At 44.7% G+C, this 26,996-nt stretch overlaps 1 protein-coding gene across 2 annotated transcripts in view; it reads right to left on the reverse strand.

Annotated features, from left to right (window-relative positions):
* Positions 1 to 277: 277 nt before the first annotated feature.
* LOC138639702 (NACHT, LRR and PYD domains-containing protein 3-like) overlaps positions 278 to 26,996 on the reverse strand; it is a 75,422-nt gene continuing 48,703 nt past the window's right edge. The window contains exons 3-11 of one of the 2 annotated variants that reach the window (XM_069728776.1): positions 25,991 to 26,067; positions 24,675 to 24,835; positions 23,361 to 23,538; positions 23,063 to 23,125; positions 12,818 to 14,498; positions 12,608 to 12,694; positions 12,314 to 12,484; positions 1,519 to 1,683; positions 278 to 659 (exon numbers count right to left, since the gene is read on the reverse strand). In XM_069728776.1, coding sequence (XP_069584877.1) covers positions 572 to 659; positions 1,519 to 1,683; positions 12,314 to 12,484; positions 12,608 to 12,694; positions 12,818 to 14,498; positions 23,063 to 23,125; positions 23,361 to 23,538; positions 24,675 to 24,835; positions 25,991 to 26,024 — 2,628 coding nt within the window. In that variant the 5' untranslated portion in view covers positions 26,025 to 26,067 and the 3' untranslated portion in view covers positions 278 to 571. The remainder of the gene's footprint in view (positions 660 to 1,518; positions 1,684 to 12,313; positions 12,485 to 12,607; positions 12,695 to 12,817; positions 14,499 to 23,062; positions 23,126 to 23,360; positions 23,539 to 24,674; positions 24,836 to 25,990; positions 26,068 to 26,996) is intronic. The other variant, XM_069728777.1, reaches the window with a different exon arrangement.

Raw genomic sequence — 26,996 nt, forward strand, 5'->3', positions numbered from 1 at the left:
TCTGAAAATCTTGAAATGATTACCGTATTTACAGTACTTTGGCCCCAAAAAATGTTAAGGCTACGTTCGAAAAATGTCTTCTTGCTGAGTTTTCTGAGCAGAAATTGAGTGGAGTTTTGAGGAGTTTTGAGGTTTGGAGGAGTACTTGGAGAGTTTCTGTTCAGTTTTTGATCCAAAAAATACACTTACACCTTACAACTGAACACTTAGCCTAAATGTGCAAATGAACACAGCAGCACCCAGAAGTACCAGAGCTCTAACATAACAATGGACACTATTAGGATATCAATCACCTTTTATTCGGCTTGATCATCAGTATCAGATTTGTGGGGGTTGATATTGATGACCTAGGTAGTGGAAAGCCCCTTTCATCGTGGACAATTCATTGAAGAATGTACTTTAAGAAGGACACTGACATTATGAGATGCCTTCATCTTCTTGTTATATTTTATACATAGATACTTAAACCTTTGCTAACTGCTTCCAGTTTTTTTCATCTTTCTTCTGTTCACTTGGATAATGTCCTTTAATAACACTGTGCACATTATCAGACGTCTTTGTCTTGTTATGTTTATACATAGATACGTAAACCAGGCTTAAGTGCTTCCAGTTGTTTTAAAAAATTTTCTCTTTCCTTGGATAATTCAGTTACCTCAATCCTGCAATAAAAAGGGAAAGTAATTACCAAAATAATAAAGATTCAGGGCAAAGTTAAAACCCAGCCCCCCGCCGATCACTTCCAGTGGCCGAAAGTGCTCAGTTATGGAGTTGCACTTTACAGCTCCATCAATACTATGGTGGAGTGGCCAGGTACTGCCCTGATCCTTATTGATTCACATAGGGGGTGGATGCGCAGTAGATATCCATGGCCACTATACAGTTGATAGAGCTGTGCCATTCAGTCTTGCCGACACCAGAAACAGCTGATCGGTGAGTGGGTGTCACCACGAAGCGATCAGATATTAATGACCTATCCTAACGATAGTCCATCAATGTAAAGTCCCAGACTACCCCTTTAATAATAACATCTGTTAGCATTACTATTCATGGGGACACCAGAGCCCCTTTACAAAAGAGCTGCTAGGAAATGGGATTTAATGAGTATTTACACAACCTATGTAAGTCAAGAGAACTTGATATCAGAAAAGTCTGAGCTTAAAGTCACCTATACACAATATATAGTTTTCAGTCGGGTTGATGGGTATCCCTCATGATTTCTCCATACACAGGAGCTCTCACTGTTCCCATCTCGCCTGTGTCTTCTGAATTAGCCATTGACAGACTCCTCTAATGGCCATTAAATAAAGTCAGCTGTAAAGCCTTTGCCAAAAACAATTACATAGTCACTAAAAAGGAGGCTTTAGGAAAAACTCCACCGGAGTTTTCACCTGCAGCATCTTCTACTTATAAAACTCGATGGGTATGCTGGCGAATAAAAGACGTGACTGATGTCCAAATACCCCTAGGGGTCTGGGCTGAGGAGAGATAATTCATGCAGATCCCCTTGGTTGGACTTACTTGATCTCCTTCAGGTTTTGTGACTTTAGTATAAGCTCTTGGATAATTTCAGCGCTGACATCAGTAAGGTAATTATGGCTCAGATCTAGATGTGTGAGATTGGAGTTTTGGAGTAGTGAGGTCAGAAATGGAGCATATTCATCAGTTAGCTTTATTTGTTGGAGCCTGAGGAGAAATACAAAGGTTCCGGTTGGTTAAATGAAAAGCTCGTAAAGTGATAGCCCTTTCACAACCCCTTGGACACCAGGGATATTTTTGTTAAAGAGTATCTAGTGACTTGTAAGCAATGGTGGATCTGTTCCCAGTTGCATGTTGGTCAGATGTAAGGGCCCTTGTAGTATTCTAGATATTATAAATACGAATGACCACCCATGTAATAATATCCAACATCCTAAGCGCCTTCCTGGTATAATGTCTCTCATCCTCAACCCTTCCTATATTAATATCCCCCATTGGGGCCCTTTCCTGGTATAATGTCCATCATCCTGGGTGCCTTACAGTGATAAATGTCTCCATCCTGACTTCTTTCAGAAATAATGTCCCCCTTCCTTGGCCACTTCCTGGTATAATGTCCCCCATCTTGGACCCCTCCCAGCTATAGTTATCCTAATCCTGGGCCCCTTCCAGTAATAATGTCTTCCATCCTGGGCCCCTTCCTGGTATAATGTATCCTATCCTTGCCCCTTCTAGTAATAGTGTCCTCCTTCCTGGTATAATGTTCCATTTTCTTGGCCCCTTCCTGGTATAATGTTACCCATCCTGCGCCCTTTCCAGTAATAATGTCTCCACCTTCTATAATGTCCCCTATCCTGTGCCTGTTCCTGGTATGATATCCCCCACCCTGGTCCCTTTCCTGATATAATGTCCTTTGTTCTGCTGCTCTTTTCCAACACATTTAAAAAAATATATAATATTCTTTTTACTTTGCTTCACTCCCATGAGTAGCATCCTCTTCTGTAACTAGTGCAGAAGCCGGTAGCTGACTTTGGTGAGCCAGCCACAGATGGCACATGACGTCACTGCTCTGCACCACTTGTGACAGACATGCTTACTGGCCTCTAATTGGCTGGTGGCATGTATTGCGGTGCAGAGAGTTGACGGGTCTCTGCTCCGCAATCCATTCCAGCTAAATGTGCATCCACGTTGCATCACTAGCAAAACACTGGGGTCAGATTAAAGCACAAAAAGGACATGAAAGGTTCCCTTTAAGGGACCTACCAGCCTACAGAGCAGGGATCCCCAACCTGTAGCATGAGTCACATATGGCTTGTGGGCCAGTGATGTGTGGCTCGCGGCTGTCTGCCAGCTTGGTGCGTTATCACCAGGTGTAGCAAACAGCTATTAAGAGTAAATCTCTAGATGGTGAATTTTCTGTGTATCCTGCACAGAAGAGAATATCTGAATGGCATACTGCCTTGGTGTGATTTCGGTAGAAAATCTTTGTCTGTCATTATACCAGTAATAGGGGCTCTGGTTGTCACTACTGTGAATGGGGCAGAAGCTGGATGTGGCTCACGACCCTCTTTCATAGCTGAATGTGGCTCTCAAGGTCTTAAAGTTTGGGGACCTCTGATATAGAATATACCTTATATTTCTAAACAAGGATTTGAGGCACCATTCAGACAGCACTCCCTGGATATTCTAAAAATGTTATTTTTTTCTGGGGCATCACCAAATTGAATAATAAAAATCCTTGACTTTGTTAGCAGGTTGCGGGATGCAGTGACGGACAGGAGGCAGATCAAGGGTTAACAGGTTTTAATAAACAAGGTCAAGGGAGATACGGAAAACGTGAGGTAAAATGTAGGCAGAATAGGGAAAATGTGAGGTAAAATGTATGCAGAATAGGGAATACAGGGGTACAATGAACATAGGAGGGTCCAAGAATAAGAATGATGGATCTGGTAAGAACAGCTCCTGTGACAAAGTTGTGTCAGAAGCTCCGCAGACTATAACTCCTACTGAGGACTCAATGGCGCCGACAACGGCTGGCGCGGTGTCTTTACTAATGGGGTTAAGCAAACAACAATAACCCATCTTCTGGTGACAGTGGTCGGTCTCCGGTACCTTCCACTGCCCCTAGTCCATGTAATGTAGTGGCTACTTAACGGTGAGGGACACAGTTCTGTACGAGCCCAGCGCGGCTCTACTAACATACTGTTAGGGGTCGAGTTCCTTCCTCTGCACAGGGGGAATCTCAAGCCATCTCCGCTGCGGTCTCCCATTCTTCTCCTGCCGCAGTGGAGCCTGCTCAGCGGAGGCGTCGGTCCCAGCGTCATGCTCAGTCTGACACTGTGTGAAGGGTTACTGCTGTCCTTCCAGCTTCTGCCATTGTGGCCAGTACTGGTCAGCAGCGAGCAGACGTCTTTGGGACTAAGTCCTACTTTTCCCCTTCTGAGCATGCCCAGAGTAAGATCTTTCATTGGAGATCAAGGGTCACATGCTCAGACACTGCAGCAAATCCTATTGGTCCTCTAGGAAGGTCCTGAAGGTATTCAACGTCTGTGGCAGTCTCTCATTGGTCCTTCTAGGAAGGTCCTGTACTTGCTGCAGCTATAAGAGGTGCGCATGACCGCACGGCCATGCGCTAGTGTCAATTTATGTACGAGCTCAGCGCCAGTGTGGTCATGTTTGGGTGTGTATTCAGTGACCCGGCTGAAATAAGCCCCTAGAATGCTGGCACCTCTGGCGAGGAGTTTGGTGTGTGTGTATTCAGGGTCCCGGCTAAAATAAGCTCCGAGAATGCTGGCACCTCCAGCGAGGAGTTTCATGTTTGCATTTGACTGCATGACCACCATCTGCTCTACTAAGTAGCTGTGTTCCTCTGTGAGCCAAACAGGGCACAGTATTATCCTTGCTAACAGACTCTGTGAAGTAACAGAGTCTGTTTATACTACTATATTGTACCGCCATATCTAGCTGCAGGTGCTTTCCTACACGGTGGATCCCAGGTTGCGAACGCACCAACTTCTTCTAATAAATATATATATTCGGTGCGTTCCGCCAACTCTAACACATACGCTGGCGAAATCAGGTCACAAGTCTCTGGGCCGACATTCACTAGTACAGTCGGGATGTAAATAACGGTTATGCTCCTGATCTCTTTCAGGCAGCACATGTTTGGTACTCACGATCCTGTAACATCTGGCACCTGGCTTTATAATGGTCACTGGGCACACACTGCTCGTCTCTCTCTCTGGTCCCCGCTGTTGACGAAGTGGCTCTGATGCTCCCTGGACGAAGCACTCCTCTCTCTGACTGCTGCAGCACCCAGCTTGGCTCTGCTCTGCGGGCACAGCTCTGCTCCGCACGGCTCTGATCTGCAGGTGATGGTGGCTCCTTCTATATGGCCTGTTGCCACATCAATATTCTCTGATGAGGGAAGCAGAGCACACTGCTCACCGTTCTGCTTGCTGCTCCCTACGTTGCCATCCTCATTGCTCTGAGCCGGTGCCTGATTGACTTGCTTTGCGTGCTTTTTCTTTTCTTTTTTTTTATTTAAATAGATTTTTATTGAAAGTAAACATGAACATTACATTTTATGCATTTTCCAGTATATTACAAAGTTTCTTCATTTTCCAAACCCCCAACAATCCCAACAAACCCCAAACCTCCCCCTCCCATGACAGCTCCTTCCCAATTATACTTTTGTTACCAGTATTGATGGCTCTTTGAGCCGCTTGACTCATTTATGACCGCTTATTCCTCTAGCAATCTCCTCCCTTCGGAGGCCCTCATCCTCCCATTTCCCATACCTACTCATCCCAGCTCAAGCCACGGAGACCACATTTTGTCAAACATTTCTGTTTTCCCACGTCTTTTGTAGACCCCCTTTTCCAGACGGAGACCATGTTTAACATATTTCAGGAATTCACCCCTTGTAGGCGGCTCCTCCTTGATCCAGTTCCTTGCTATCACCTTCCTAGCCATATATAATAGCCTAGCTATTGCTATCTTCCAGGTGTTATCCACTCTAATTTCCTCCACATATCCCAGTAGGCACACCATCGGATCTCTCGGCACTCTGCATTTATACGCCCCTTCCACACGGCTCAGTACCACCAGCCAAAAGGCAACCAGTCTTGGACATTTCCACATCATGTGGTATATTCCTGCATTCTCAGTCCTGCATCTCGGGCATTCAGAGTCAGCACGCAACCCCGCTCTGTGCAACACTTCCGGTGATTTATAGACTCTGTGCAAGATGTACAGCTGCGATAATCTATATGGCTCACTTAGTGACACTCGTGGAGCCCACTCCAACACCGACTCCCAGGTTTCATTCTCCATTGGGCCTAAGTCTCTTTCCCATTTAGCTCTCGCTTTTAGAGGGAAATCCAGCAAATATGCATGCAGTAGGTCCTTATAGAGGGTGGAAATGACTCCCCTTGTGGACCCTTCCCCACACACGTATTCCAGGACTATATCCTCTTGAATCTCTATACCATCGCCCTTGTTTTGAGCTTTAAAAGCGTGTTTCATCTGGGCATATTAATACTCCCCAGTCGGTCTCAATCCGAACTCCCCCTGCAGCTGCGAAAAGGACTTTAACACTCACTGTTGAATTATCTGAGCAACCAAATGGATTCCTTTGGCCTGCCACTCTGTCAGCACTCCAAGAGCCGCAAACTCAACCAAATTATTATTAAGCCATATCGGTGTAAATTTAGTCAGTCCCGTAACCCCCCTAATCTGTCGCAGTCTGGTCCATAATTTATGTATCAAAAACATAGTTGGATACAATTTCCCCAATGTGCCCAAGGAGCCATCCTCCAGACACTGCACCACCGGTCGTCGGTTTGACACCCCCTCCATCAAGTGTTGTACCGCACTGGAGGACGCCTCCCGCGCCCAGCCCTTCAGATGCTGACTCTGGGCTGCAAGAAAATATAACTCAGGGTTGGGCAAAGCCAACCCTCCATCTTCCTTGGGTCGCTGAAGCGTCTCCAGGCCAATACGTGGGTACTGCCTCCCCCATATCAGGCTTCTAAAAAGAGCATTAATCTGCCGGAACTTCCCACGTGGAATCCAAACTGGCGTGTTATGTAGGACGTAGAGTATTTTGGGCATCAGAACCATTTTAATAAGATTAACCCTACCCACCACCGATAGGTGTAATTTATTCCACGCATCTACTTTTGCCTTAAGGACGCCCATGAGAGGAGTCAAATTCCTATACGTGCTTTTTCTTTTTAAGTCTCCGTCGCTGTGTGCTCTTTTCTGGCTCCGCCCACCCTCCTGGGTTCAAGGGCTGGTTCGACTCCCTCAGGCTTCCCCCCATCAAATGGGGAAGGTTCGGCTCTCTTAAGCCTTCCCCCAGAAACAGGGGATGCAGCCCCTTCAGGTCTGGAACCGGCAAGCAGGTACCCGCTGCCTCGTCGATCACCTTACAACTTCACTAGACTGATCAAGATTATGTCTGGACTTCACACCTTTTAGTGGCAATTCATTCTAAATTCAATATATCGCTTATTTTTTTAGCCTCCTCAACCCAGTTTAACCCCTCTGTGACCTTAGACGTACTATCCCGTCGAGGTGCCCTGGGCTTATCTGACCCTGGACGGGATAGTACGTCATAGCCGATCGGCCGCGCTCACGGGGGGAGCACGGCCGATCGCGGCCGGGTGTCAGCTGCTTATCGCAGCTGACATCCGGCACTATGTGCCAGGAGCGGTCACGGACCGCCCCCGGCACATTAACCCCTGGCACACCGCGATCAAAGATGATCGCGATGTGCCGGCGGTGCAGGGAAGCACCGCGCAGGGAGGGGGCTCCCTGCGGGCTTCCCTGAGCCCCCCGCAGCAACGCGATGTGATCGCGTTGCTGCGAGGGTCTCACCTCCCTCCCTGCTCCCTCCAGCCCCGGATCCAAGATGGCCGCGGATCCGGGTCCTGCAGGGAGGGAGGTGGCTTCACAGAGCAGGCACTGTGAAGGCTGCAGCGCTGCATGTCAGATCAGTGATCTGACAGAGTGCTGTGCAAACTGTCAGATCACTGATCTGTGATGTCCCCCCCTGGGACAAAGTAAAAAAGTAAAAAAAAAATTTTCCAAATGTGTAAAAAAAATAAAAAAAAATATTCCAAAATAATGAAAAAAAAAAAAAAAATATTATTCCCATAAATACATTTCTTCATCTAAATAAAAAAAAAACCAATAAAAGTACACATATTTAGTATCGCCGCGTCCGTAACGACCCGACCTATAAAACTGTCCCACTAGTTAACCCCTTCAGTAAACACCGTAAGAAAAAAAAAAAAAAACGAGGCAAAAAACAACGCTTTATTATCATACCGCCGAACAAAAAGTGGAATAACACACATCAAAAGGACAGATATAAATAACCATGGTACCGCTGAAAGCGTCATATTGTCCCGCAAAAAAAGAGCCGCCATACAGCATCATCAGCAAAAAAATAAAAAAGTTATAGTCCTGAGAATAAAGCGATGCAAAAATAATTATTTTTTCTGTAAAATAGTTTTTATCGTATAAAAGCGCCAAACCATAAAAAAATGATATAAATGAGGTATCGCTGTAATCGTACTGACCCGAAGAATAAAACTGATTTATCAATTTTACCAAACGCGGAACGGTATAAACGCCTCCCCCAATAGAAATTCATGAATAGCTGGCTTTTGGTCATTCTTCCTCACAAAAATCGGAATAAAAAGCGATCAAAAAATGTCACGTGCCCAAAAATGTTTTCAATAAAAACGTCAACTCGTCCCGCAAAAAACAAGACCTCACATGACTCTGTGGACCAAAATATGGAAAAATTATAGCTCTCAAAATGTGGTATTGCAAAAAATATTTTTTGCAATAAAAAGGGTCTTTCAGTGTGTGACGGCTGCCAATCATAAAAATCCGCTAAAAAACTCGCTATAAAAGTAAATCAAACCCCCCTTCATCACCCCCTTAGTTAGGGAAAAATACAAAAAAAGTATTTATTTCCATTTTCCCATTAGGGCTAGGGTTAGGGCTAGGGTTAGGGCTAGGGCTAGGGTTAGGGCTAGGGTTAGGGCTAGGGTTAGGGCTAGGGCTAGGGTTAGGGCTAGGGTTAGGGCTAGGGCTAGGGTTAGGGTTAGGGCTAGGGCTAGGGCTAGGGTTAGGGCTAGGGTTAGGGCTAGGGTTAGGGTTAGGGTTAGGGCTAGGGTTAGGGCTAGGGTTAGGGCTAAGGTTAGGGCTAGGGTTAGGGCTAGGGTTAGGGCTAGGGTTAGGGCTAGGGTTAGGGTTAGGGTTGGGGCTACAGTTAGGGTTGGGGCTAAAGTTAGGGTTAGGGTTTAGATTACATTTACAGTTGGGAATAGGGTTGGGATTAGGGTTAGGGGTGTGTCAGGGTTAGAGGTGTGGTTAGGGTTACCGTTGGAATTAGGGTTAGGGGTGTGTTTAGATTAGGGTTTCAGGTATAATTGGGGGGTTTCCACTGTTTCGGCACATCAGGGGCCCTCCAAACACGACATGGCGTCCGATCTCAATTCCAGCCAATTCTGCGTTGAAAAAGTAAAACAGTGCTTCTTCCCTTCCGAGCTCTCCCGTGTGCCCAAACAGGGGTTTACCCCAACATATGGGGTATCAGCGTACTCAGGACAAATTGGAAAACAACTTTTGTGGACCAATTTCTCCTGTTACCCTTGGGAAAATACAAAACTGGGGGCTAAAAAATAATTTTTGTGGGAAAACAAAAAGATTTTTTATTTTCACGGCTCTGCTTTATAAACTGTAGTGAAACACTTGGGGGTTCAAAGTTCTCACAACACATCTAGATAAGTTCATTGAGGGGTCTAGTTTCCAATATGGGGTCACTTGTGGGGGGTTTCTACTGTTTAGGTACATTAGGGGCTCTGCAAACGCAATGTGACGCCTGCAGACCAATCCATCTAAGTCTGCATTCCAAATGATGCTCCTTCCCTTCCGAGCCCTCCCATGCGCCCAAACGGTGGTTCCCCCCCACATATCGGGTATCAGCGTACTCAGGACAAATTGGACAACAACATTTAGGGTCCAATTTCTCCTGCTAACCTTGGAAAAATACAAAACTGGGGGCTAAAATATAATTTTTGTGGAAAAAAAAATATTTTTTATTTGCATGGCTCTGCGTTATAAACTGTATTGAAATACTTGGGGGTTCAAAGCTCTCACAACACATCAAGATGAGTTCCTTAGGGGGTCTACTTTCCAAAATGGTGTCACTTGTGGGGGGTTTCTACTGTTTAGGTACATTAGGGGCTCTGCAAACGCAATGTGACGCCTGCAGACCATTCCATCTAAGTCTGCATTCCAAATGGCGCTCCTTCCCTTCCGAGCCCTCCCATGCGCCCAAACGGTGGTTCCCCCCCAACATATGGGGTATCAGCGTACTCAGGACAAATTGGACAACAACTTTTGGGGTCCAATTTCTCCTGTTACCCTAGGGAAAATACAAAACTGGGGGCTAAAAAATAATTTTTGTGGGAAAAAAATTTTGTTTTATTTTTATGGCTCTGCATTATAAACTTCTGTGAAGCCCTTGGTGGGTCAAAGTGCTCACCACACATCCAGATAAGTTCCTTAGGGGGTCTACTTTCCAAAATGGTGTCACTTGTGGGGGGTTTCAATGTTTAGGCACATCCGTGGCTCTCCAAACGCAACATGGCGTCCCATCTCAATTCCTGTCAATTTTGCATTGAAAAGTCAAACGGCGCTCCTTCCCTTCCGAGCTCTCCCATGCGCCCAAACAGTGGTTTACTGCCACATATGGGGTATCAGCGTACTCGGGACAAATTGGACAACAACTTTTGAGGTCCAATTTCTTCTCTTACCCTTGGAAAAATAAAAAATTGGGGGCAAAAATATAATTTTTGTGAAAAAATATGATTTTTTATTTTTACGGTTCTGCATTATAAACTTCTGTGAAGCACTTGGTGGGTCAAAGTGCTCACCACACCTCTAGATAAGTTCCTTAGGGGGTCTACTTTCCAAAATGGTGTCACTTGTGGGGGGTTTCAATGTTTAGGCACATCAGTGGCTCTCCAAACGCAACATGGCGTCCCATCTCAATTTCTGTCAATTTTGCATTGAAAAGTCAAACTGCGCTCCTTCCCTTCCGAGCTCTCCCATGCGCCCAAACAGTGGTTTACTGCCACATATGGGGTATCAGCGTACTCAGGACAAATTGGACAACAACTTTTGAGGTCCAATTTCTTCTCTTACCCTTGGAAAAATAAAAAATTGGGGGCAAAAATATAATTTTTGTGAAAAAATATGATTTTTTATTTTTACGGTTCTGCATTATAAACTTCTGTGAAGCACTTGGTGGGTCAAAGTGCTCACCACACATCCAGATAAGTTCCTTAGGGGGTCTACTTTCCAAAATGGTGTCACTTGTGGGGGGTTTCAATGTTTAGGCACATCAGTGGCTCTCCAAACGCAACATGGCGTCCCATCTCAATTCCTGTCAATTTTGCATTGAAAAGTCAAATAGCACTCCTTCCCTTCCGAGCTCTCCCATGCGCCCAAACAGTGGTTTACTGCCACATATGGGGTATCAGCGTACTCAGGACAAATTGGACAACAACTTTTTGGGTCCAATTTCTCCTGTTACCCTTGGTAAAATAAAACAAATTGGAGCTGAAGTAAATTTTTTGTGTAAAAAAGTTAAATGTTCATTTTTATTTAAACATTCCAAAAATTCCTATTAAACACCTGAAGGGTTAATAAACTTCTTGAATGTGGTTTTGAGCACCTTGAGGGGTGCAGTTTTTAGAATGGTGTCACACTTGGGCATTTTCTATCATATAGACCTTTCAAAATGACTTCAAATGAGACGTGGTCCCTAAAAAAAAATGGTGTTGTAAAAATGAGAAATTGCTGGTCAACTTTTAACCCTTATAACTCCCTAACAAAAAAAAAAATTGGTTCCAAAATTATGCTGATGTAAAGGAGACATGTGGGAAATGTTACTTATTAAGTATTTTGTGTGACATATCTCTGTGATTTAATTGCATAAAAATTCAAAGTTTGAAAATTGCGAAATTTTCAAAATTTTCGCCAAATTTCCGTTTTTTTCACAAATAAACGCAGGTACTATCAAAGAAATTTTACCACTATCATGAAGTACAATATGTCACGAGAAAACAATGTCAGAATCACCAGGATCCGTTGAAGCGTTTCGGAGTTATAACCTCATAAAGGGACAGTGGTCAGAATTGTAAAAATTGGCCTGGTCATTGACGTGCAAACCACCCTTGGGGGTAAAGGGGTTAAGATGAAAAAAGGACAGAATAAATCAATTATATCAATAAACCCCATAGCTGATCATTTATAGGAAACCTATCTGTCTAGCTGCGCCTCACCAACAACTTAGCGTGTCATATTGATGATGAAAGCCTCAGAGTTTGACAAGACCTGCTGTACATAATGTGAGATGCTACCGTCAGCATCTCAGTCTAGCAGGACTATCAAAGTTATGTATGTGTGATTTTGTATGCAATTCTAGTGGTTGATATCACCTATCCTTTTCCCAGAAATTATCTAGACATTCAGCTATGCTTAAGTTTGACCACCTTGACCTCGGACGTCCAGTTTTATGGAAATTTCTGTAAGCTGCTTTTTTGTGCTGAAATTGTTTCTGTAGTAAAAATGGTCAAGCAAAAGATGTGCTTAATGTTTAAAGCGTATGGTGCCACCATGGGGTACGTTTCAATGCCTGATTGGTGGATTTCAAAAAGGGCAATGGCAAGATCAAGATATGAACAGCCCTTTAGAGACATCTTAATAGATCAGCATGATTGAACATAAAAAACTTAGAAAGATTACTCACGACAAATGTGATATAACGCATTCTTTGTTAGAGATAGTAGTCATCAAATTGGAGAAATCTGGACCAGCCAGATTGTTCCTGGACAGATCTAGGTCTGTCACACTCTTGTTCTCAAGTAATATAGATGCTAATAAAGAACATGATTCTGATGTGAAGGAATTATTCCTCAAACTGTGAAAAAAATATAGAAATTGAATGTTATACATTATCTCTATATGTCACTGTGGCTTCTTCAAAGACCTCTTGGTCCAGCTTGTTGAAAAAATAAGCAAAACATGTTGAGAATATTCTTACCTTAATTTTTGTACTCTGCAGTCGTCTCGAGCTAGGATCTTGTGAAATGACAGCATATCATTGTCTTTCAAGTCATTGTTCGAAAGCCTAATCCAACAAAATGAGAAATTAACAGATTGTTTAATACAATTATACCCAAAATGTACAATTTGCTGTCTGATGTAAATGTAGTGTTATTTTTTATGTGTGAAGTAAATTTTGATTTCCTACCTGAGTTTTTGAACTTTGTGCAGAATTTCTCTGAGCCTCTCCAAGCCTTCACTTTGAATGAAGCATCTATCTATATTAAATAATTCAGTTTCTTTGCAGGATTCAAGGATAAAAGCCAAGACAGTGCAGTCCACAGGTGTCAGATGGAATTCCGAAAAGTCCAGCTGTCCATGAGATCCTATCGTGCTACAAACAAGATGTTTATTCCGGGACTCAAAAAGATAAGTTAGTAGGTTCATTTTCTCAGAAGGATCTGTTTCCGGCTTCCATTTTGTTTCAATTTCTTTCTTGATCCACCTAATGACATGCTCAGAACTGGAAGTTGTACTGCCTAGGTAAGATCTCAGAAAAGATCTAGTGGTACCATCAGAAAGGCCACAGAGAAATCGGATGAACATTTCACACCTGCCATCTTCAAATGATTTCATTCTACTAAGTGTCAATTCCATGTCCTTCTCGGAAAAGCTCAAGAAATGTAGTAAAGCTGAGAAGAATTCCTGTATGGTGAGATGTAGGAAAGAGTAAGTGTTTGTATGACTTTCTATTATAAAACTGGAAAGCAATTTTGATGTAATGTCCACTTGAAATGTTTCAAAGTCCCTGGCATCAAAAGAAAGAACGTGATTCATGACTCCATGTTGTGCCATCTTCCCAATGGAAATCATGAGCTCCACAGGATGTTCAGTATCTGGGGAGTGATTAGCGAGAATGTTGGCCACATAACACACAAAGAGTTGCGTCACTGTTTTCGGTGCATTTTCTTGACCATCCTTCATTTGTGTTGTAAACGACATGGATAATACTGTACAGATGATCCAACAGTATGATGGGATGTAGCAGAAGGTGTACAATGTGTCGTTCTGTCTCACATGTTGCAAAACCCTACTGGACAATTCCTTGTCTTTGAAAAATTGTTCAAAGTATGCCTGCCTTTCCTTGGGGAAGAATCCCATGATCTCAGAGACCCTTTGAAAAACACCAATATCAACAGAAGCCAGTTTGGTTGGTCGACTAGTCAACAGTATTGAAGACCCCCTGAGAAGACTTTGTCTCACCAAGCTAACCACAATGACACCAAGACTCTCCTCAATTTTGGAGTTGGAGCATAAATGTTGTGATGGAAAATCAATGTTGTGAACACTTTCATCTAGACCATCAAAGATGAAGAGCAGTTTTTCTGGATCCTGTAAGATGTTTTGACATTGACTCTGTAGATGAGGATATTGGTCAAGGATCATGTCTTCCAAACTGATCCTATCATATCTGTTTAGTTCACGGAATTTAAAGAAGAAAATGAAATTAAATCTCTGGTAATGTTTCTTGGTAACCCAGTCATAGACAAACTTTTGCATTAGCGTGGTCTTTCCAACTCCAGGTACACCACTCACCATGACTGCATGTGGTGTACACCCAGAACGGTGACACCAACGGAACAGCCTGTTGGGCGAGATACGCTCTAAAGTGCTTTGTGCTTTTCTTAAATAATGCTCATGTTTTCCCCCAGTTTCTATTATCTCATGTTGAGTGCGATTCCTGAACTGCTGAGTAGAGACAACAATTAGATCCAGGTAGCAAGTAGAAATGCTACCGCTTTGTTTCTGTTCCACAAGTCCCGGTGCGCTGTGTTCTTCTAAATTTTTTGTACTTTCTAGAAGATGTTTTTTATGAGTTTTATGAATACCTGCAAAAAAAGGATAATGGATATAATCAACCTAAAAATTCCAAAACTTTGTCAAATGAAAATAAATTGAGAAATATGCCTGATCCATATATAAATGTGGAGCCCAGATCATAGCTACAGTCTGGACCCAAGTACTTGACCCTGCAGAAAATATTGAAATTTTTACCTATGCACCTTAAAAGTCAGGTAGTCTAGTGAAGATTTTATGGAAAAAGACTTGCAGTTGTGAATGCAAAGCACACCCCTGTGCAGTTACATTCTCTCACCTTCTCTATTCACAAACACATGAAGCAGTCCAGACATTACCCAGGGAAGGACAGTGACCTCACTGACTATGAATGTGAAATAAAGATTATATATACAGTATTCACCTCATACTTTAACCTGCAGGAAGATCTTAACTAGTGATAAGCGAATATACTCGTTACTCGAGATTTCTCGAGCATGCTCGGGGGTCCTCCTAGTATTTTTTAGTGCTCGGAGATTTCGTTTTTCTTGCCGCAGCTGAATGATTTACATCTGTTAGCCAGCATAAGTACATGTGGGGGTACTTGCCTGGTACATGTACTTATGCTGGCTAACAGATGTAAATCATTCAGCTGCGGCAAGAAAAACTAAATCTCTGAGCACTAAAAAATACTCGGAGCGTGCTCGAGAAATCTCGAGTAATGAGTATATTCGCTCATCACTAATCTTAACCTCTGTAACTTACAATGTAGGAAAGGCAGATACCTCTGCAATCTACAAAGAAGAAAGTTACCTCTGCAACCTACAAGGTAGAAGAGGCAGATACCTCTACAAACTAAAAGGAAGAAAGCTACCTCTGCAACCTACAAGGTAGGAGAGGCAGATACCCCTGCATTCTGCAAGGAAGAACGTTATCTCAACAACCTACTAGGAAGGTAGGTGGATAGCTGGAGAATTTCCAGAAGGAGATGTACATTTGAGGGTGCAAAGTGCACCCCTGTGCAACTTTGTTTTCTCTCCTTCTCTCTGCAGAGAGAAAATAAGCTCAATCTTGGCTGAAGATTCTCCACAGGCCTCTGTTATATGGTAGCCTTCTACACTATTTCTCACCTTTTTTTCTCAGTATACTAACCAAAAGTAAACTCTTTTGGGCTTCTGTTGGGCAAGCAAAGCCATTAAGACATGTTTAGTGCAGCGCCCCAGAGATCTGGTCGTTGCAGTATGACACTCTGCCACTAAGGGGAGTGATGGTACATCTGATGGCACTGAAGGAATTCTCCTGACCAGGTGTCACTAGCACACATTACACTTTACACTCCAGCCACTAGGGGGAGCAAAAGGCTTTATTTATTGGGCCCCTCCTCACACTGGTAAAACTAGGGGTTGGATAGGAAGTTAGTCAGAAGCTGACTGGGTTGGATTCAGGCAACATGCCGTGGCAGGGGGTGTTGCGGGGAGAAGACACAGGGGGGTCCCTGTCAGGCGTGAGAACCTGGCAGGTGCCTAGCGAACAGAACAGAACGTTACGGAACCGCGCCTGCACCTCCTTGCGGCGGTATCCTAAGAAAGAGACAAGAAATTAAGGATATTGTGGAACAGTGTAAACGAGATCTAGCAAAAAGGAGTACCAGTAGGAGTCGTGCCGTGAGACCGAGGCAACATCCTACTGAGGCGCGTAGCCGGTGGCCGGAACACCGCGGGAGTAACTGACTTCAGGCCTTACTTCAAACTCCGCAGGACAGTTAATTATAGGTTGGCTGTCTACCTTAAATTTCCTAAGAAGACATAGGGGGCAACATTGAGAAACACAATTTGAGCGGGCACCATCTACTAGTAAAATTAGTCGGGGATCACCAGATGCATACAAAATTGGCCAAACAATTCATAAGAAAAGAGACTGCATCATAAGAACGGGATCACCACGATACAATTGAACAAACAAGTAACAAATTTTATTAGAGCCATACCACACAAACAACTGTAGTAAAAACAATTAAAAACACCCATAAACAATGGGAAATAAGGGTCCATTTAATACAAAATGCAATACTACAACAGCATAATAGGGCCTCTTCATCTTGTGTAATGCCGGCTCATGCAATGGTGGGAAAGAGGGCGAGTAACATAGAAATACAGATCCTACGTGCTAATACACAAATAGAACCTACTTAGACAGTCCCAATAGTAGAAAAAGGGCACATGTTTATATGAGTTACAGCCCCTTTGTGCATGCTGTGACACCTGATATAGCCTGCCTAATTCCCACAAATATAAAGTGCAAATATATCACTGTGTGGACCTTGAGGAAGACGCCTCCAGCGTCGATACGCGTGGGTCATACAGCTTTAGGGCAGAGTGTCTATTCAGCCGGTATTTGTCTTCTTTGTGGGAAGGGGGTTCTATGCTGGGCGGCTCTTTTCCATCTTTTAGCCAATCCCAGCTAGCTCCCCTAGGTAATGTTCAGCCTATTTGCTTTGCATGATATATTTGCACTTTATATTTGTGGGAATTAGGCAGGCTATATCAGGTGTCACAGCATGCACAAAGGGGCTGTAACTCATATAAACATGTGCCCTTTTTCTACTATTGGGACTGTCTAAGTAGGTTCTATTTGTGTATTAGCACGTAGGATCTGTATTTCTATGTTACTCGCCCTCTTTCCCACCATTGCATGAGCCGGCATTACACAAGATGAAGAGGCCCTATTATGCTGTTGTAGTATTGCATTTTGTATTATATGGACCCTTATTTCCCATTGTTTATGGGTGTTTTTAATTGTTTTTACTACAGTTGTTTGTGTGGTGTGGCTCTAATAAAATTTGTTACTTGTTTGTTCAATTGTATCGTGGTGATCCCGTTCTTATGATGCAGTCTCTTTTCTTATGAATTGATAGGGGGCAACATTGGGAGAGGATCGTCTCTAGGGTCCCGGAAGACCTCCAAGCCTTCCCGTCATACGGTTGCGTCCTAGCCAAAACATACTGGGGGACGAGAAACTAGCAACATCTGGAACTAACGAGAGAGCTGTAGAGAATGAACGAAACGAGAACAGCAGTTGTGAGGACTATTCCGAATGCTCAGCAGGGTAGAACTACAACACACAGGCGCTAGTGGTGGGCAACGATTTCCATCTGCGAGGGAGACTCTGGAAGTGCCCATCAGACCGGCCTGTCTCTGATAGCCCTGTTAATCGTGCTCTGGATTGAGGATCCTGAAGTCTTCAGTAAAGAGGTAAAGAGACTGCAACCTTGTGTCCTCGTTATTGCCCGCACCTCACACCATCACCATCCACCTTACTGGGAAGCCCTGGGGACATACTTCACCTGTGGGAAGTCACACCATCTAGCTGCCATTCCATCACCCCAGCGGACCCCACAGCAGCGTCGGTCATCCTGACCGAACACCACAAGTGGCGTCACGAATCCCTGACAGACTGTATCACACCCTTTATTGGACGCCCCTTAGCAGGGTCGCGGACCGGGTCTAGCCACCGTGACAGCCTCAGAACCGAACCAGAGAGGCCCGGCACCGAGAACCCGTGGCCCTGTGTCTGGGGGCGCTCCAACTTGGCATCACGAACAGGATCGTACTTAAGCCTGAGAAATCGGGTCATGTGTGCCTTGGAACTGTGATTGAATTGTGCTTGAACCGTGATTTATTACAAGGACTGTGTATTGCTGTTTGCAGCAAGATTCCCGCCAAAACCGCCACCATTACAGCGCCACGAGGAGCGCAGGAGAAGAAGAAGGGCGTGGAAGTGGGTGTGAAAGAGCTGCAGAGCGCGAACGAGAATGACCACCCAATCTAAATATTTCTGCACCTTGAGGACGTGTTCGTCAGCAGCTGAGATCCGCCTCCTGATTCTCAATTGAGGGCAGAGACAAAGGAAACAGAACCGCCCACGAAGGAGAGAGCGGGAAAGAGACCAGGAAGCGACCCACGTGGAGGACGCCATGGCCAGTCGCTCAGACCCAGACTGCGGGGTTGAAGCAGAGAGCTCCCCCAGCTACCCGGATGAGCACAGCAGTCAAACCTCCACAACTGGGACCGGTCTCCTGCAGGGTGAGATGGAGGAACTTATGGAACAGCTTCGCCAGTGGCGGCTGGAGACCAAGGCCTCGGGCCAGGAGGCACCAGTGGAGGAACTCCCGACCCCGGATCCTTCGCCATCACCGGAACCGACTGCAATGGAGGAAGTCGCCTTGACCGGTGAGTCTGCCGACCCCGTCCCGCAGGCAGAGGACCTGTTATTAGGCCCCATCGCAGCGCCCAGTCCCTCTGGGACCCATAGGCTCCAGCGCCTCCTGCCCTGGGACCAGGCCACGGGCATGGAACACTTCCTAAAGGTCCCGATCTCGCAGATCACCATGCCAGGCGAGGTCTATGCAGAGCGCACAGTGTGTCGCTGGGTGAACCCGGGATCTGACTTTATGGGGTTCCCCGGGGTGAAGACACAGAAGGGGGAGATGGTGGAGGCCCTCAGCTGGGAAGCATACCAAGTCCAGCTGGGCCGGCAGTGGGAGGAACAGGAGAAGAAATACTAGGCCGGGCGAGAGGCCCACTACCGGCGGGACCTCGCAGTGAAGGATCGGGCCCGCAAGGACCGCACCACCCACCAGGCCCCACGCAGGCAGGGCACTGTTGTGGATTTCAAGCTCTGTGGGGGATGGGGCTTCATCAAGGAGCCGGACCTGTATTCCGAGGTTTTCGTTAACCGGAGGGATGTGGAGTCCCATCTCAGAGAGGGCCACCCGGACCGGGATCTCTACCCGGGGGACGAGGTAACCTACATGCGACACTTTGGGGAAAGGGGGTGGTTCGCCCTGAATGTACACAAGCGGCCAGTTCCCATGACATCGACAGACAAAGCGTCGGAGAAGCCGTCCCTTGTAGCGAGGGTGCCCCCTTGTGACCGGACCACGACCATCACTAAGACTACGGTAGCGACCCCCACTGTTGTGAATTCCGCTCTTGGGCTCCCTCCGGTGGTTGTAAGTGGCACTTTTGTGAGTTCTGCTCTTGGGCTCCCTCCTGTGGTTTTAAGTGGAATGGCTGCTCCTTGGATTTAGCAGTCTGCAGTTGCTTCCACTAATTGTCTTTCTGCTCGGCTTTTATGCCTGGCTCTTCCCTTCAGCCAGTGCCACTTGTCAATGGTTCCTGGTTGGATTCACATCTCTGCTTGGATTTCCCTGATATCCTGACCAGTTCAGCAAAGATAAGTCCTTGCTTTGCTCATTTCTGTCCACAGGTTGTGGACTTATTCGTTCTGTGCATTCTATGTTTTGTCCAGCTTGTCAGTATGGATTTATTCTGTTAGCTGGAAGCTCTGGGAAGCAGATTTACCCTCCACACCTTTAGTCAGGTGTGAAGATTTTTGTAAACTCTGTGTGGATTTTTTGTAGTTTTTATACTGACCGCACAGTATCCTGTCCTGTCCTATCTATCTAGCTAGACTGGCCTCCTTTGCTACATCCTGGTTTCATTCTATGTATGTCTTTTCCCTCTCCACTCACAGTCATTACTTGTGGGGGGCTATCTATCCTTTGGGGCTTTTCTCTGAGGCAAGATAGCTTTCCTGTTTCTATCTTTAGGGGTAGTTAGTTCTCAGGCTGTGACGAGGTGTCTAGGGAGGACAGGAACATCCCACGGCTACTTCTAGTGTTGTGTTGAGCTTAGGAACTGCGGTCAGTACAGGTACCACCCCCTTCAGAGCTCGTCCCATGTTGCTCCTAAACCACCAGTTCATAACACCCCACATGCACTTTCGTGAAAACCACTACTTGTACCGAGGACACTACCAGTACGGTGGTGGCAGAAAGCTCAGCCTCAGGAGTGGTCAATTCCCCGGCTGGTGTGGGGTTCAGAACCATCGCCACTCAGACCCCTGATTGGAGTCCAAGATCTCCTGTGACCACACCGAGTGCCCACAAGTATCCGGGGGGTGGCCTCGACCATTGCTGCCGGTGGAGTTGTCACCACCACCCATGCCGAAGAAATAAACCTCGAGGAACCGAATGTGTATATAGTTAACTGTTTCCTACTGTTGCTGCTACTTTAAACCCAATCAGGGTTATTTCTAAAGGGGTCCCTTTGTTTACCCGGGATCCCTATTGTTTTCTATCTCTTTTTTTCTAATTTTGCACAAAGTTTATCATTGTTTCCAAAGACTGCCAGATCATGGACGGTGAATGATTCAAAACTGCTTTGTATATGGTTTGCACCTTCTTAAAGGTGCTCCCTACTGGTTTTACAAGTGAAAGAAGACTTTGCGAAGATAATGCTTCTGGACATGACGCAGAAGGTCTTGCTTTCAGTGGACTTGCAGACAGAGAGAATCTGCACTACTTTCTAGAGACTTGGGTCCCTCTTAAAGGGAATGTTTACATGATTGCCTTAATAAAAGTTGAAACGTTAATAATGTTGAAAATTTAGAAAGTTTGATAATGTTGATAGAGACTGAGGACAGGAAAGCTTGAAAGTGAACCCGTAGGGGTTAGAGGGAGAGAGTCCTCCTGAGAACTGTAGAAAGATGGTCGGTACAATGACAGTAGGCCTAGCCGAGGAGCTAGGCGGTCCTGCATTGGGGAAGTTAGAATGGAAAGAAAAGTTGAGTTATTTATATAGTATTTTATAGTAGGCCTTTAGTGGGTTCAGCGTATACGCCCTTAAAGGAAAAGTTAACTTGTTGTTCAGAGTTTGCACTTGGTAGAATACCCGGCTGGGTACTGAGAGTTATTTAGAGTCAATAAGTTATTTAAAAATATTTAATTTTGTTTGTAACGTTCAAGTGTCCTCACCTCCCATAAAGGGAAGCATTGTTCTATTTACTTGTTTTAGCATTTCAAAAATTTTGTATGTCTTTTGCTGCTATGTATTGTTGTTCTTCTTCCCAGTCCAGGAGTACTGGATTTAACCGGGGGGAGTGCAGCGCCCCAGAGATCTGGTCGTTGCAGTATGACACTCTGCCACTAAGGGGAGTGATGGTACATCTGATGGCACTGAAGGAATTCTCCTGACCAGGTATCACTAGCACACATTACACTTTACACTCCGGCCACTAGGGGGAGCAAAATGCTTTATTTATTGGGCCCCTCCTCACACTGGTAAAACTAGGGGTTGGATAGGAAGTTAGTCAGAAGCTGACTGGGTTGGATTCAGGCAACATCCCGTGGCAGGGGGTGTTGCGGGGAGAAGACACAGGGGGGTCCCTGTCAGGCGTGGGAACCTGGCAGGTGCCTAGCGAACAGAACAGAACGTTACGGAACCGCGCCTGCACCTCCTTGCGGCGGTATCCTAAGAAAGAGACAAGAAAGGAAGGATATTGTGGAACAGTGTAAAAGAGATCTAGCAAAAAGGAGTACCAGTAGGAGTTGTGCCGTGAGACCGAGGCAACATCCTACTGAGGTGCGTAGCCGGTGGCCGGAACACCGCGGGAGTAACTGACTTGAGGCCTTACTTCAAACTCTGCAGGACAGTTAATTATAGGTTGGCTGCCTACCTTAAATTTCCTAAGAAGACATAGGGGGCAACATTGGCAGAGGGGCGTCCTACGGGTGCGTCTAGCCAAAACATACTGGGGGACGAAAACTAGCAACATCTGGAAATAACGAGAGAGAGAGCTGTAGAGAACGAACGAAACGAGAACAGCAGTTGTGAGGACTATTCCGAATGCTCAGCAGGGTAGAACTACAACACACAGGTGCTAGTGGTGGGCAACGATTTCCCTCTGCGAGGGAGACTCTGTAAGTGCCCATCAGACCGGCCTGTCTCTGATAGCCCTGTTAATCATGCTCTGGATTGAGGATCCTGAAGTCTTCAGTAAAGAGGTAAAGAGACTGCAACCTTGTGTCCTCGTTATTGCCCGCACCTCACACCATCACCATCCACCTTACTGGGAAGCCCTGGGGACATACTTCACCTGTGGGAAGTCACACCATCTAGCTGCCATTCCATCACCCCAGCGGACCCCACAGCAGCGTCGGTCATCCTGACAGAACACCACAGGTGGTGTCACGAATCCCTGACAGACTGTATCACCCCCTTTATTGGACGCCCCTTAGCAGGGTCGCGGACCGGGTCTAGCCACCGTGACAGCCTCAGAACCGAACCAGAGAGGCCCGGTACCGAGAACCCGTGGCCCTGTGTCTGGAGGCGCTCCATTTAGCGTGACAGTCGAGAATTTTACTGCCATATACGTTAAGTGAAGAAGATATATATTACAATAGCATTCTGAAATGTGTTTCATTCTGTTGATGAGAGAACGAGTAATTAAGTCTAGATCCCTTTTTCAAGAGTAAGTTGGAATTGAATCTATGTTCTATATTTCCTAATGGGGAATGTGATTTATATGGAGTGAGGTCCCTTGGTTGGTTAAAGTCTTGGCACTCAACTTTTTTAGTCAGCCCCATAGACATTGAAGATTCAACAAGGGACTTGGGAGACTTGGTTTTAACTGTGGAGCACCAATCAACCAGAAATGTATTTCCTATACTGTAAATACAGTAGGTAAAACATGTAAATTGTGGGAAAGCCCAATAAAATTAGTAAAAAAAATGTAACAAGTGTCTGCACTGAACTCCAATTTTTGTATCATTTACCACTTAGTTGATATAACTGGTGTCCATTTTCATCCAGAATGATCTGTGGCACTAATGTATCACCTAGAATAAAAGAAACAAGCAGATAACCAGTCATCTGAAAGCCAAATCATAAATATCCAGAGTTACTGGGGTTCAAAAATACATAATAAAGGCACAGAAGTAACATCTGCATAATGAGTAATTAAAGATGCGACAATATGGGCTTATCTTTTTAAGACAGTGGCAAAATTAAAAGGTATTTTCTGAACAATAATTTTTTTATAGCACATATGCATGTAAAATATAACATCATTACCTCTTTCAGTAATTTCAGTCATTACTCCAATTAGATTAGGATGTTGGCAATTATTCTGTAGGACAAAAAGACTTTCCCACAATGCTAGCACAGCATCTCGCCCCATGTCAAAAATATCACAAATTAACATTCCCGAAAATGCAGAAGATCCTAATTCTTTCTCCAATAGAAGGTAATCCTGAAAATAAATATATTTATATTTATTCAAACTGTTTCACAATTCCTCAGAAGCAGGGGTTATAGTGGGAGCAAAAGAGGTTGATGCCCACGATGAGTCAACCTCACAGCTGCTATGATGATAGCTTCCTACCCAGCTTTTTCTCCATCATCCTCTATTCAACCTTAATCATTTATGCAGTGTAAGCTACTGTCTAGAGAAACTGGATTTCTCTAGGCTACTCAAGACAAAGACCTCCAAAAACACCACTCGATGGGCTTCTGTTTGAATTTCTATGTTTGGGTATACAGATACTATAGGACCAGATAACCTAGTTTTCTCTAAAGGTACCGTCACACTAAGCGACGCTGCAGCGATACCGACAACGATGTCGATCGCTGCAGCGTCGCTGTTTGGTCGCTGGAGAGCTGTCACACAGACAGCTCTCCAGCGACCAATGATGCCGGTTCCCTGGTAACCAGGGTAAACATCGGGTTACTAAGCGCAGGGCCGCGCTTAGTAACCCGATGTTTACCCTGGTTACCAGCGTAAACATAAAAAAAACAAACACTACATACTTACCTTCCATGTCTGTCCTCCGGCGCTCTGCTTTCCTCTGCACTGTCAGCGCCGGTCAGCCGGAAAGCAGAGCGGTGACGTCACCGCTGTGCTCTGCTTTCCGGCTGGCCGGCGCTCACAGCCAGTGCAGAGAAGCACAGCGCCGGGGGACAGACACGGAATGTAAGTGTGTAGTGTTTGATTTTTTACGTTTACGCTGGTAACCAGGGTAAACATCGGGTTACTAAGCGCGGCCCTGCGCTTAGTAACCCGATGTTTACCCTGGTTACCAGTGAAGACATCGCTGGATCGGCATCACACACACCGATCCAGCGATGTCAGCGGGAGATCCAGCGACGAAATAAAGTTCTGGACTTTCCTCAGCGACCAACGATCTCCCAGCAGGGGCCTGATCGTTGGTCGCTGTCACACATAACGATTTCCTTAACGATATCGTTGCTACGTCACAAAAAGCAACTGGTCTTGAAGACCAGTTATGTATTGGTCAGAAAATTTAACCAGATTACACGTTAGTGCATTTAATAGTTTTGGAAAAAATTACAGACTCATTTTACTTATATGGAAGATTTTCTTCTCACCATCTTCATGGGCACATTTCTAGAACTCAGTTCGTTGAGGAGGTTCCGAGTCTCCAAAATCTCGACTATGTATTCCAGGTCACTCCGGAAGTGTTCATACAGAATTCTCAGGGTAGACATATCATACTGTAACAGTCGCTGGCGAAACTGTTTAATGTCATCTAGATAAGAGAATCACATGTTGTCAATGACTCTTCACACTTTTGGCACACTCATAAATTATGGCTACCATAGTTCCTAAAGTTTGAAACCAAGGAGGTAAATTTAGAAGACAAGATAACTCTTGAGAAAGAAGCTGCTCCGAATCATACCATTAACTTCAATATGCCTAAGCTGCATTAAATTCACTGAGTGAGGACCTCGGTACTCCAATAGTTAAAATCCACTAAATTAACTCATTCACTGACTGAAGTGAACAATCTAACTTAAAAATTAACTTGTATTTGGATTTATTAAAATATATATTTACATATCCTTTGTTCTTTTTTCACAGTCTATCCACTATGATCTTATCATTTCATGTTCATGTCAAATTGTGGATACTAATATAAAATAAAATCCAACTAACCAGTGTAAACTATTCTTATAAATGTAAATAGTTCTATATCCCTTCAGGAAGCAATTAATATTTGTCCATTATGCGCACACTGATATAACGGGAATTGTCATAATGTGCGCAGCTGATTGTTATTGTGAGTTACAACATTTCCCTGCCTGTTTTTAAGAAATGTTTTACCTCACAGAAGGAATCATCTGTGATCCCATGCTGTCCTGTCTCTATACTCTCTTTTGCTTCCTCCCCCGCCCAGGAGCTGTGGTATGATCAGACCATGTTCCCGTCAGACACAGCCATTACACAGTACACAGCAGGGCAACAGTTATAAGATTATCACAGCACAGGGACAATTTTTTAATCATTTCCTATTCTGGACCTTATTTTCATTTCAAGATCTAGTGAATAAAATTAACCTTTGCTTATGGGACAACTCCTAAGGATCCATAATGCATCAGCCACTTACAACTGATGATCCAGCCACTTGAAGTGGCTAATAAGTAATTATGTCAGTAGTATCTCGGTTTTACCCACACAACCAAGTGTCTGATGGTCACCAAATGTATGTTCTTCAACTTGGATACAAAAACCTATTGAGGCTGAACTCCACCAAAGCGAGGATGGCTTAGAAAACAACTGAAATTGAGCCATTTCTCAATTGCTGTTCATAATGGAGGTGTCAGCAACTGTTGCATGCTTATGTTGAACATATCCATTTGTATTCATCTTTTATTACTGGTGTGACCAAAGTGACCTTACTGACCATCGCTGATGACTCTTAAACAATTTTGCTCCATGGCTTCTGTTCTCCACAGTTTAAAGATTTCTTCAAACTTCAATCTAAAATGTCAAAACAAAGTAGTAGATTTTAGTGCTGTCAACATACAAAGTAATACATGGTTCCATACAGGGCCGTATTTAGAGTTTCTGCTGCCCTAGGCACTTTTCGTGCAGCCTCCCCCATTGGTGAGTATGACTAATGCAGACACTATCGGCAGTGACTTAGGCTACTTTCACATCAGCGATTTTTGACATTTGCGGCAGATCCGGCAGTTTTTCCGCATCCGTAACGGATCACTTATGGCAACACTGTGTTCGGCCTCATTCATTCCCTATGGGACTTGCAGCACTTGCGGTTTTGCTGCGATCCGGCAAATGTGGTACTTGCAGCAACAGGAAATAAAATGCTGCTAGCAGTGTTTTTTTTTTTGTCTCACCTCAAGTGCCGCACATGTCCGCAAGTCCCATAGGGAATGAATGAGGCCGAACGCAGAGTTGCCGGCCTGTAAGTTTTTTATTATTTTATTATTATACATTTTTATAGCGCCATTTATTCCATGGCGCTTTACATGTGAATACGAGGCAAATATAGGCAAATACATTAAACATGAGCAGATAACAGGCACACGGGTACATAAGGAGGGAGGACCCTGCCCGCGAGGGCTCACAGTCTGCAGGGGATGGGTGATGAAACACTAGGAGAGGGTAGATATGTTACATGACAGAGGCGGAAAAACTGCAGAATCTGCCGCGAACGGAGAAAATCGCTGATGTGAAAGGAGCCTTAGCAAACCTTTCCATTAGTTGTCATATGAGAATCTGGTGGATCTCATACACAGTACATGGTCATGGTACATGATTCTGCCACGGTTGCAAGGTTTGGCTGACAGGTTTTTAAGGGGAACCTGTCAGTCGATTCATATTAACAAAACCATGGGCAGCATCACTCAGACTGCCAACAGGGAAGTTTATCTCTGCAATGCTGGGAC

This window comes from Ranitomeya imitator, chromosome 1, assembly GCF_032444005.1.
Source record: "Ranitomeya imitator isolate aRanImi1 chromosome 1, aRanImi1.pri, whole genome shotgun sequence".
In the NCBI taxonomy this organism is placed as follows: Eukaryota; Metazoa; Chordata; class Amphibia; order Anura; family Dendrobatidae; genus Ranitomeya; species Ranitomeya imitator.